Here is a 13127-nt window from a genome sequence, read left to right as displayed (position 1 = left end):
TTCAACATTGTGCGCCTCGCGCTACTTTTCACCTACATGTATGACACTGTACACATAAGACCTACAAATAAGTCTCTTAGACCCATGCCCTAAACTCAACAGGAAGTCAGCCATTTTTATTTTTCTCTCCAATTTTTGCTCAGTTTTTGCCATTTCCAGGCCTCGTACTTTAACGAACTCCTAGAGATTTTATCGGATCGACATCATATTCGGTCAGTCTAATCTAAAGGCCTTGGCAATGCTAAATTGCGAAGCTTTTGAGTTGTTGTAACTCAAACATACAATGTCCAATCTGCCCCAAACTTCACATGTTTGATAACAGTCCCGGCCTGAATACACCTACATGCCAATATTAAGTTATAGTCATAGCACCACCTACTGGCAGCAGGAAGTGTCATGTTTTGATGTATAGTTATAAAAGTCATATTTGTTGTGAAGTAATAAGTGTCTTACCTAAGGAAAAACACTTTCCAGTCAGACACAGCTGAAGTAGGCCTAATAAACTGCCTGAGAAAAATGCATTATATTGTTTAAATATCTGCTGTGATATAAGATTCTGTCAGGCTATATGTCAGTATCATTATTCTGATGTTATTTCCATATTTTGATAAAATTTGTTGTGAAATAAAAAGCCTGTACCTCTTTAACTCTACTGTCCTCTCAAAATTAAATACAAATACATGACCTGAAGAATTAAATACACTATAACATAAAAAGTGCTACAAAAATTTAATGCCGTTCCCCTGGCACAGCAGCCCCAACGTGCACCAGGGTGCGAGGGCCCGTTCATCGCTGCTTGCACCTTTAATTTATTATTGATATTTTCTGTATATTTCACTTTTTCCTTTTAATAAATATATTTATACCCAATTATTGTCTCAGCATTTATATTGTGTCAACATTGATTGAAGGCCTGTAATAAGATGCATAAGCTAAATGCTGATTGGGTTTTGGTCGGGCTAAATGTTAAGTTTAACCAATAAAATTAAAGCCTATGCATACAGTGGCCCAATAGCTGTCAAGATTTAGGGATGTGCTAAATAAATTGTATCCAATAAAATGAAAGCCAGTGTAAACAGTGATCCAATAGCCGTCAAGATTTAGGGGTCGGTTAAGTTTAAAGGCTGCCAATCCAGTTTGAGATAAATGACCAATAGGGCTGACCATTTTATCTAAAAGGTGAGAAATGCAAATGTACAGTTATGCTCAAAAGTTTGCATACCCTGGCAGAAATTGTGAAATTTTGGCATTGATTTTGAAGGTATGACTGATCATGCAAAAAAACTGTCTTTTATTTAAGGATAGTGATCATATGAAGCCATTTATCATCACACAGTTGTTTGGCTCCTTTTTAAATCATAATGATAACAGAAATCACCCAAATGGCCCTGATCAAAAGTTTAAATACCCTTGAATGTTTGGCCTTGTTACAGACACACAAGGTGACACACACAGGTTAAATGGCAATTAAAGGTTAATATCCCACACTTGTGGCTTTTTAATTTACAATTAGTGTCTGTGTATAAATAGTAAATGAGTTTGTTAGCTCTCACGTGAATGCACTGAGCAGGCTAGATACTGAGCCATGGGGAGCAGAAAAGAACTGTCAAAAGACCTGCGTAACAAGGTAATGGAACTGTATAAAGATGGAAACGGATATAAAAAGATATCCAAAGCCTTGAAAATGCCAGCCAGTACTGTTCAATCACTTATTAAGAAGTGGAAATTTTGGGGATCTCTTGATACCAAGCCAAGGTCAGGTAGACCAAGAAAGATTTCAGCCACAACTGCCAGAAGAATTGTTCGGGATACAAAGAAAAAACCCACAGGTAACCTCAGGAGAAATACAAGCTGCTCTGGAAAAAGACAGTGTGGTTGTTTCAAGGAGCACAATACGATGATACTTGTACAAAAATGAGCTGCTTGGCTGCCAGAAAGAAGCCTTTACTGTGCCAATGCCACTGTGACAACACCTTGACACGCCTCACAGCTTCTGGCACACAGTAATTTGGAGTGACGAGACTAAAATAGAGCTTTATGGTCACAACCATAAGCGCTATGTTTGGAGAGGGGTCAACAAGGCCTATAGTGAAAAGAATACCATCCCCACTGTGAAGCATGGTGGTGGCTCACTGATGTTTTGGAGGGGTGTGAGCTCTAAAGGCATGGGGAATCTTGTGAAAATTGATGGCAAGATGAATGCAGCATGCTATCAGAAAAAACTGCCAGACAATTATTTATTTTTTTTTTTTCAAGATTTTTTTCCCCTTTTTCTCCCAATTTGGAATGCCCAATTCCCAACGCGCTCTAAGTCCTCGTGGTCGCATAGTGATTCGCCTCAGTCCGGGTGGCGGAGGATGAATCCCAGTTGCCTCCACGTCTGAGACAGTCAACCCGCGCATCTTATCACGTGGCTTGTTAAGCGCATTGCCACAGAGACATAGCGCATGTGGAGGCTTCACGCCATCCACTACGGCAACCACGCTCAATTCACCACGCGCCCCACCAAGAACAAACCACATTATAGCGACCACGAGGAGGTTACCCCATGTGACTCTACCCTCCCTAGCAACCGGGCCAATTTGGTTGCTTATGAGACCTGGCTGGAGTCACTCAGCACACCCTGGGATTCGAACTAGCGAACTAGCGAACTCCAGGGGTGGTAGCCAGCGTATTTTACCACTGAGCTACCCAGGCCCCTGCCAGACAATTTGTATTCTTCTGCACAAAAGCTGCTCATGGGACACTCTTGGACTTTCCAGCATGACAATCACCCTAAGCACAAGGCCAAGTTGACCCTCCAGTGGTTACAGCAGAAAAAGGTGAAGGTTCTGGAGTGGCCATCACAGTCTCCTGACCTTAATATTATCGAGCCACTCTGGGGAGATCTCAAACGTTCGATTCATGCAAGACGACCAAAGACTTTGCATGACCTGGAGGCATTTTGCCAAGACGAATGGGCAGCTATACCAACTGCAAGAATTTGGGGCCTCACAGACAACTATTACAAAAGACTGCACACTGTCATTGATGCTAAAGGGGGCAAAAACACAATATTAAAACTAAGGGTATGCAGACTTTTGAACAGGGGTCATTTCATTTTTTTCTTTGTTGCCATGTTTTGTTTTATGATTGTGCCATTCTGTTATAACCTACAGTTGAATATGAATCCCATAAGAAATAAAAGAAATGTGTTTTGCCTGCTCACTCATGTTTTCTTTAAAAATGGTACATATATTACCAATTCTCCAAGGGTATGCAAACTTTTGAGCACAACTGTAACTCAGGTGTGAAAAAGTCCCCTGACAAACAACTTAAGAGGATTACTTAGCATGGCAACAAATGGCCATAACAAGGAAGGAATCGTCAGTCAGCTCTTTTCAAACAGTGACGTGCAACGACCGTGCACTGCATCTCATCTAATACTTCCATCTAAGGTTAATGAAGAGCCACAAAACAAAATACGCTATATTCCTGAGAACTAGATAATTGCTCTGAGATGTCTGAGAACTACATCTACTTTCAGTGCAATGTCTAAACCCAGTTCCTGCATTTGCAGTTTGGGGATTCCACCAGCAGATGATATCAAAGAGTTATCGATTATTTTTAATATTAGTCATGATTTGTGTGTCAGTAGATCCATATGATTAATAATAATAAATAAAAAAAATTCCAAACTCAAGGACGTTGATATTAAACATAAAACTTTAAACAGAGAAACATATACGTTACTAAACAATGAACATTGTGAGAGCAGCAAAGTATATTTCAAGTGTCCTTAAACACCGTCAAATCCGCAGGTGATACATGGGCGAGCAGGATGAGAGCAAATGGAGAATTTGGTTACCCAACCAAATTCTATGAATGGGCAGTCTTCATTTCTAATGGCATTGCTTGACAGGGAATGGAATATATAATAGGATGCAGATGGTGCAATAATTGGAGAAGAACCTCCGAATTAAACTGCACTTGACCCAGTTAATTAGTGCTGTTCGCGCATGATTTTGCCAACCCCCTTGCGCCTAAACTAAGCACATGCTTGCAATACCAGAACATCATTGCCATGAATTTTGCCAACCCCCTTGCGCCTAAACTAAGCACATGCTTGCAATACCAGAACATCATTGCCATGAATTTTGCGCACATGACATATCGCATTGCGCTGCCCTTAAGACATAGCACTCTTAAAAAAGAGCCCTACATGTTTTTCAGTTAAAAGAACTGTCAAACTTCCGCACAACTACCTCCCTCCATTATGAGGTGTTCACACTCGGAGGTCACCAAGTGGCTGTATTGTTGATCATAGTAAGCGTTTCTACTGCTGGATGCCCTAATGTTACTGGTGGTGCACAACTGCCCATAGCTTTTGAAAATCTGATCACAAACAGAATGTACTGGCAGTAAAAATAAAATGTCATTCTAATTTGAAAATTAGATCAGTTTTCTTGCTGAATTAACATTCTGGACAGTCAATCAGTACAAATCAGTCACACTCGAAAACAGTATCTCACACCATACATACAGTATTTATAAATAATCACATGAGCTCCAATGACTTCACTCCTCATTGTGTGATTATCTGTGATTATCGCTGTGTCTCTGCTTATTTGCATAAAGTTAAACTTTTCTTAACTTCATCTTATTACTGGAAATGTCCATATTGACACCATTGAGACCAGTGGTATCCCTCGCTTATGTCAACACTTACTGAAAATAAATGACTTTGTGGTCACTTTGTTGCTGCAAATCGCCCTTTGTATAAACTTGTGTGATGAATGATTCATTAATATTAATAGCAGTCCCTCTCTAGGTGCCAAACATTCTCTCATCATGTTTGACCAAGAAGAGAAGATGCATTTAAAGATGTACCTGTGGTAGCTGTGGAGACTGTCGTCCAATCTGTGTCCACTGTCCATTTCGAACTCTGTACCCACTAACAACCTTACCTGAAGCATAGACAACATGATCAGATAATATTTTTTTAAACACTATATCACTGTACAAAAGCATAAGAGCATTTTCCAAGAATAGCTCAATAGACATGCTCATTTAAAGCTGAAGTATGTCACTTCTGCACCACTAGTGCCACCAAATGGAATTGCAAAAATGATTTCAAAACACCTTTTTGAATATGCTGTTGGGCAAACCCACGCCATTGGTTGAGTCAGTGTTGTTGTTGGTCTTAGCGGGTCACTCAAAACAAACAGAGGATTTTCAATGTGCCACAGAGACAAAGTGCATACTGTTTTCAAGAAAATTAACCTATGTATTGCTTACTTATAGTTGTCTCTGCATATTAAGGTTGGATAGGAGAAAGTATTTTATTACAGAAGTTACATACTTCAGCTTTAACATAAGCAATTAATAATGCACTTACTCACCAAGGCGATGTGTGTGTGTCCTAAAGGCAAAAGGATACATCGGGGATGATGAGTATGTGCAAGCAATGTCTGCATTAGTAACTGTGAAGAAACCACAACAGCCACAAAAACATAAATATGAGGAACAATATCACAATGTTTTTTATCACAGGTGCAGTTTCAACTGACCGACTGAATCTCATGATACATATTGCGAGTTTACGTGCCAACCCCCAAACCAGTACATTTTTAACATATTTAATTTATGTATAATACTTATGAATGTCTTAATATTTAGGAGTCTCTAAAATTTTATGGTTACTTTAAAATATGCTAATATGGTTATTGTCTCTTTAGGTTAAGTGCATCACTTAAAAAGCACAGTATATCAGATGTTCGTATTTGGGTCAAAAAGAGGATGCGGGACACGGCGATTCCAACTCAGGAATGTCACTTTTTCGCTTAAAGCGCAACAGTGAAGCTTCAATTCAAACATGCAAACAGCTTCTCAGCCGGGCTCTCTCTCCCCTTCGGTGGACTGGGTCGTCTTGTATCTCCCCCGACTCTCACTGTGAACATGGAAATGGTAATTAGTCACAATTCATCTCAGGTGGATGACCTTACGGCTTTCCCTCTCCCCAGACGGGCACTTGACCACACCCTCACCTCCACATACCCCCACCGCCAGACTCAGGCCGGGGAAACTGTCCGGACTGCCCACTCCCCCCCCCCCTTTTTCTGGAGAGGAAGTCCGTGACAGCCATCTGTGCCCCCGGTCTGTGGACCACCTCGAACTTAAATGGTTGGAGTGCCAGATACCAACGTGTGATCTGGGTATTGACATCCTTCATGCGGTGGGGCCATTGGAGTGGGGCATGGTCCGAACAGAGGGTGAATGCTCGTCCCAACAAATAGTAGCGGAGAGTGAGAACTGCCCACTTGATGGCCAGACACTCTTTCTATATGGTGCTGTACTTCTTCTCTCTCATAGAGAGCTTCCGACTAATGTACAGCACCAGGTGCTCCTCCCCCTCCACCACTTGGGACAGAACAGCACCCAGCCCCCTGTCCAATGCGTCCATCTGTAAAACAAAAGGGAGAGAGAACAGAAGGGTCACAAATTGGTGTAATCCAAACGGTGTGGAGAAGGCCGTTTTCTCATGGGACATCAGCGTTAACGGGATCTGCCAATATCCCTTTGTCAAATCCAGTGTCGAATAAAAGCAAGCCGAGCCCAACCGATCGAGCAGTTCGTCAATACGAGGCATTGGATAAGCATCAAATTTCGACACTGCACTGGCCTTTCTATAATCCACACAGAACCGGACCGAGCCATCGCTCTTTGGCACCAGAACCACTGGGCTGGCCCATTCGTTGTGGGATTCTTCTATTACGCCCATATCGAGCATGGCCTTTAATTCTTCCCGTACTACTTGTTTCTTGTGTTCTGGGAAGCGGTAGGGACGACTACGTACCACTACCCCTGGGGTTGTCTCGATGTGGTGTTTTATGAGATTAGTGTGTCCGGGGAGAGGCGAGAACATGTCAGAGAAATTCTTTTGCAACCTGGCAACCTCCGTACATTGTGACGGTGAAAGGTAGTCTCCGCAAGGGAACAGGGTGAACTGATTGGCTTTTAGACTCACCTCTGGGCCGAGCTCCTCCCTCTCCGAAACTACCGTTGCCAAGGATATGGGGACCACCTCTCTCCATGATTTTAGTAGGTTGCGGTGGTAAATTTGACAAGCCCCGCCTCTATCCGAACGCACTACCTCATAATCAACTTCCCCAACTCGCCGTTGACTTCAAAGGGTCCTTGCCACTTTGCAAGTAATTTAGAGCTCAATGTGGGCAGTAATACAAGTATTTTATCTCCTGGTGCAAATTCCCATAGCCGAATTTCAGAGGAGTCACGTGACGCCATGCGAGGAGCGGACGTGTGATGGGCGAGCTCTGTGTACTTTGCTAGTTTTAATAATATTTGTGTCATAAACCGGTGAGATTCGATACACCCTGATTCTTAACTGTTCGAAGAAGACAATATGTCAAAGAATTCAAAATCTTCAGGCTCTGGAGATGTTAAAAGACACTTACGTGCTCAAGCTGATTCCCCTCAGCGGCAGGCCGAAAGCCAGTTCACTGTCAATTCGGACGGTGAACTGAAAGAAATCTGCCGTGAATTGATGAATGTGTCGGCAATGCTGACGAAGGAGACGAAATTCTCTGAGTTGGTTACAAGACTGTCGGATGTCGAGAGATGAATCGATCATCTGGAGTCATCGGAGAGGGAATTAGCTGCTAACCCCCAAGACAGACTTTTTTTGTTTTTTTGTTTTTTGTGCTGGTTCCGCTTGTGGCTGGAGTTTGTTTTGTGGAGGCACACACCTTCGAGACAATTAAGTGGATGAATCTACACATTTTTTTGTGTTTATTCCGCTTATGGGCTGGAGTTTGTTTTATAGATTATCTTCTATTGTGTAATTTTGTTTAAAAATGTTTTGTATAGAAGCAATTTTTGCTTGAGCAATCTGACGGAAAATTTGTTGCAGGGGCTCTCGTAGACGTACATGGACTGTCTGAGTTTAGAAGGATGGACGCCGGTTGGCACTGTCGTTAATGTGCACGTTTCTCTTTTTTCTGTTTTTTCTGTCCTGGGGAAAGTTTGGGTTTTGATTGTTGCACTAATGTGGAATGTGGTCTTTATCATTTTATTTTTGACACAAATACATTTTTTCTAATATGTCAAAATGTCAAATGTTAATATGAGTGGATTGTCTCTCTCCACATGGAATGTGAATAGGTTGGGGCACCCCATAAAAAGAAGGAAGGTTATTTCTCTTCTTAAACGTAAGAAATATGATATAGTGTTTCTTCAAGAAACGCATCTTTCCCCACAGGAAGCTGAAAAATTTGGGAAGATATGGAGTGGGCATGTTTTCTTTAGTGCTGGCTCAAGTAAGAGCAGGGGAGTCATTACATTGATAATTAAACATCTATAATTCAAATGTCTCAAACAGATTAAAGATGAATTAGGAAGAGTCATTATTGTTTTAGCAGAAATTCAGAGGAAAAGGTTGATTTTGGCTAATATTTACACATTTAACGCTGATGATCAGGGCTTTTTTTATAGATCTTGAAGCATTGACGCTTCTCAGGATGTGTAAAAATCTTGGTCTTACAGATATTTGGAGACTTTTAAACAAAAGGGACTATAATTTTTTTTTTTACATCAGTTCATAAGATTTATTCTAGAATAGATTTTTTTCCCTCATTTCATCTGTTGTTGATTGCTTATTTGGAAACATTTTAGTCTCAGATCACGCCCTGGTGAGTTTAGAGGTGTTGCCACATATGGAGAAAAAGAAATCATATAGTTGGTGCTTTAATGTATACCTTTTGCAAAAACCTGATTTCCAACAACTTTTAAAGGCTGAAATCAATGTTTATATGGAGACCAACTGGTCCTCAGTATCCTCTGTGGGCGTGGCTTGGGAGGCACTTAAGTTCTTAGGGGTCGGATCATACAGAATGCCTCATTCATCAAAAAATCCAAAGCACGAGAACTTGTGGAGTTGGAAGAGAATATTAAAAGTACCGAGACAGAGCTGAAGTGCAGAATGTCGTCTGATGGCTTCAGAGAATTTACCCGATTGAAATACAGATATAATACAGATATAATACTGCGGAAGGTGGAGTTTTGGTTATTTAGGGCAAGACCGTCATATTTTGAGTCGAGGGACAAAGCAGGGATGCTTATGGTTAGATATATAAAGCAGAGAGAGTATTTTTCTACCATTCCTTCTACCTTTCTACCAAATTTTTACCTTGGCCATTGATATTAATAATGCTTTTAAAGAGTTCTAACTTGATCTCTATAGTTCCATATTTTCGTCTACTTATGAAGATATTAGAAACTTTGTGAAACCATTAGATCTCCCTAAACTGATTTTGAGATAATCTTGAAGGAGCTTGATGAGGTAATTAAGGCCTTACCTGCAAGCAAGGCTCCGGGGCCAGATGACTTTGCCGCTGAATTTTTTAGATCTTATGCTACAGAACTGGCTCCACTTTTGTTAGAATCATTAAAGAATGGAAAGCTTCTGCCAACCATGACACAAGCCTGGATCAGTCTGATTCTTAAAAAGGACAAAGATCCAAGTGAGTGTAAGAGTTACCTTAACCTGATCCAGCTAGACGTTAAAATTTTGCCAAAAATCTTGGCTAACTTATTAAGTTATGACATCTCTTATACATACAGATCAAGTGGGGTTCATTCGGGGCCACAATTCTTCTGATAACATTAGGCGTTTCATCAATATCATGTGGTCAGTGGCGAATGATCAGACTCCGGTCGCTGCCATCTCACTTGATGCCGAAAAGGCATTTGATATGGTAGAATGGGATTATCTTTTTAAGGTTTTGGAAATATACGGGTTCGGAAATACTTTTATTGAATGGATTAAGTTACTTCATAGACACCCTTTAGCAGCGGTACAAACAAATGGATTAATTTCAGATTATTTTACTCTGGACAGGGGCACCTGGCAGGGTTGCCCTCTTTCCCCATTATTGTTCTGTCTTGCCCTGGAACCATTAGCAGCCGCGATAAGAAAGGAGGATGATTTTCCAGGGGTGATGGAAGGAGGTGTGGCACATTTGCTTTACGCAGATGATATTTTATTATTCGTCTCTGACCCCATTAGATCTATGTCTTGTCTCCACAGGATTATTAATTCCTTCTCTAAATTCTCAGTTTACAGAGTCAACTGGTCTAAATCCAAAGCTTGGGCTCTGACAGCGTACTGCCCGGTAACGGTTTTCAGCCAGGCACCTTCCAGTGGCCCAAACAGGGCATTAGGTATTTGGGCATTTTATTCCCAGCTACTTTGTGTGATTTAGTTAGAGTTACTTTCGACCCTTTAATAAAAAGGTTTTCGAGTGATGTGAGTAGGTGGGCTTCATTACATTTATCTATGATTGGGAAGGTTAATGTTTTAAAAATGAATCTCGCATTTGCATGTGGTTTGGACAAAAGTGTCCAGAGTGTTTAATTCGGACATTTATTTAAATGTTGCCTCAAGCATATGGCTGAACCCTAAATTACATATTAATAAGTCCACTTTCTGTTGGTCAGAGTAGACTGGGAGTGGAGTAACTACACTCAAAGACCTATATGAGAGTGGAGTGCTGAGATCTTTTGAAAATTTGGTTCAACATTTTAAGATTCCTATATCTCAGTTCTTTAGGTATTTACAGCTGAGCCACCTGTTCTGTACTATTTTTGGGAGTAGTATACACCCCCCTAAAGCAGCAGATACTCTGGAAGTGGTGATTACTGCTTTTGGAAAAGGTCATGAGGCATCGGTGTATTACTCCCTGTTAATTCAGAGTCTGGGGGGATGGAGAACGCCACGCACGCCACAACCCCGGCAGCAGCGAACCCCCATGTGACACTGGCGAAGATGGGGGCGCAAGATGACCCGGAGGCCTTTCTGGAGCTCTTCGAGCGCATGGCCCAAGCTATGGAATGGCCGTGGGTGCAATGGGCAGTCCACCTCCTACCGCTGCTGACTGGGGAGGCCTAACTCGTAAGGGAGGGGGAAGCCTTAACTCTGGAGCAGACTCGAGATGATACTCTTAAGCACATGTTTGACCAAGTGAAAGTAATTGATGGTCAAACCCTTCAGGCGCGCATTGCACTCACATATCCGTATTTCTCACACATCCATTGGCAGGTTTGGCAAGAAGTTAATTTCGGATGCTGGTTGGAAATATTGAGATGTAATGATGATTGATATACCTTTCTTTCCTGGAGGGATAACAGTGTCCACAGACATCATCAGATACATGCCAGCAATGAAGGGCTGTCTGCAGAGAGGACACAATATCCAACTCTAAAGATTTAGTTAAATGTTTTAAATTAATAAAACACCATGCTTTAATTCATACTTCTTACACATTGCATCACACATTTATAATTTTGATTGGCCATTGTTTTCATAATATTGATAGAAGTATTTAAGAAATAAGGTACAAGAGGCTGTGCTACCATTTTCACATGTCCGAGTTTCAGAACGTGGAAGTAAACTATTGCAGGATGAACTTCTATAGCGGTGAATGAGAGACCATAGCTAATCTAATTTTTGAATATCCATTTGCTCCAACAGCAAAATAAAAAATAAAAAAATCCACTTTTACGTTTCCATGACTTTCCACAAGAGGAAAAAATAATAAAGGGTGGTCAGAAGAGAGAAGATGCCTAATTTACTGTTACTCCTTCAGGAGCTGTATTAAAAACCCCATCGTTAAAAAAATTTTTTTTAAAAGATTTTCTCTGCTACAACAGGCGTAAATGAGTCATCAAAATCTGTAAAAATGGTCTATTGAGAACCATATCAGGGTCAGGCTTGATGAAAGAGTGACAAAGAAAGAGTGACAAACATTCCCCAGAAATGTAAAATGTGGTGGCAAAAAATGCTCCCATAATGAATTCCTCTGTTTCTAAATTGTAAAAAACTACACAAAATATGTGTTAAAATATAAAAGGACATATGTCATAAAAGGATGACAGTATATTTTATATGGTTAAAGAGAAGAAAAAAAAAATGCTCTCATAAAGGTAAAAATCCCCTTGAATATTATTTTCCCAGCCCCTTAATAATGACAATTATTAATAACAACACATGTGTGGCACTGGGGTGTGACTGCTGCAGTCTGTATCCTAATTCTTGGAGCTCCAGCGGTGTGGGAATCATTGAGCTGCTGAGTCATTCAGTGAGTTTAAAGATACCTGCTCTGATTTGGCAGTCAGAGTTCATTTAACACAGAGCTCCAGTGGGAATGTTGCAGCACAAGCCCCCATTGGTAAGTGAGTTTGAATGTTATAATTAACACACAGACTCTATCTGACAGCTCTAACAAACACTTTTGCTCAACATTACTTGAGTTGATTGGAGAATGTATTTATATTTTGCCAGCTGTTTCAATTAAACTGTTTGCTGACACATTCAAGTTAGTTCACAAGAACAGTTCTCCAAAAAATAAATATTTTGTCATCATTTACTCTCATGTCACTTTAAGCCTGTGTAATTAACTAAGATGCAAAATGTCTGACCTCCTCTTTTCCAAACATGAAATATAAGTATTCCATATAAGCATAATCATAAAAGTAGTAAACATGAACTGTGCACTTTGTGTGAGGTGCAGACTGAAATGTAATTCACTAAATTATTCACTAAAAATCTTCCTCAACCGCAAATGAGATGTGATGCCAGAAAAACATTCATTTTTGTGTAAACTATTACTTTAACATTTTATTGAAATATTTTTACAAGTAACAGACCATTTCAGATCAGACGGGAAAAACTTACGGTTTGGAAGTCATTCTTAAAGTGAGTCCTGAGCAATCTCTATGATGATCTACAACCAACACAAGACAAACACATTAGTCAAGACACCAAATACGCATGAACATTTTTTTTACAGCCCAGACTGATCTCACAGTGAAATCGGAAATAGTAAGTTGACTGTTATCAAAGTCTTTCTAGCAAGTGAGTACACTGTTGGCCATCTTTGGAATGCTCCAGGGAGTCATGACAGTGCAGCTTCTACCTACTTGATTGGGGGAACACTGAAATCTCAAAAACTGCTTGCCAAGCTTGCATTTAAACTACAAATTTCAAATCAGCAGTAAAATCTGACAACATTGGTATCATAAATTGTGCTTCTTTTCCTCACATTAGGCTAAAAAAAAAAGCAAAATTTTCC

At 40.4% G+C, this 13127-nt stretch overlaps 1 protein-coding gene across 7 annotated transcripts in view; it reads right to left on the bottom strand.

Annotated features, from left to right (window-relative positions):
- LOC127432330 (peptidyl-glycine alpha-amidating monooxygenase B-like) overlaps positions 1-13127 on the bottom strand; it is a 349064-nt gene that overhangs the window by 175450 nt on the left and 160487 nt on the right. For all 7 annotated transcript variants that reach the window (XM_051683244.1, XM_051683248.1, XM_051683251.1 and 4 more), the window contains 4 exons: positions 12731-12779; positions 11161-11228; positions 5382-5462; positions 4870-4946 (listed from right to left, as the gene is read on the bottom strand). In XM_051683244.1, coding sequence (XP_051539204.1) covers positions 4870-4946; positions 5382-5462; positions 11161-11228; positions 12731-12779 — 275 coding nt within the window. The remainder of the gene's footprint in view (positions 1-4869; positions 4947-5381; positions 5463-11160; positions 11229-12730; positions 12780-13127) is intronic.

This window comes from Myxocyprinus asiaticus, chromosome 42 (genome assembly GCF_019703515.2).
Source record: "Myxocyprinus asiaticus isolate MX2 ecotype Aquarium Trade chromosome 42, UBuf_Myxa_2, whole genome shotgun sequence".
NCBI lineage: Eukaryota > Metazoa > Chordata > Actinopteri > Cypriniformes > Catostomidae > Myxocyprinus > Myxocyprinus asiaticus.
The sequence above is the reverse complement of the archived record's forward strand: the minus strand, read 5'-3'. Positions and strand labels throughout refer to the sequence as shown.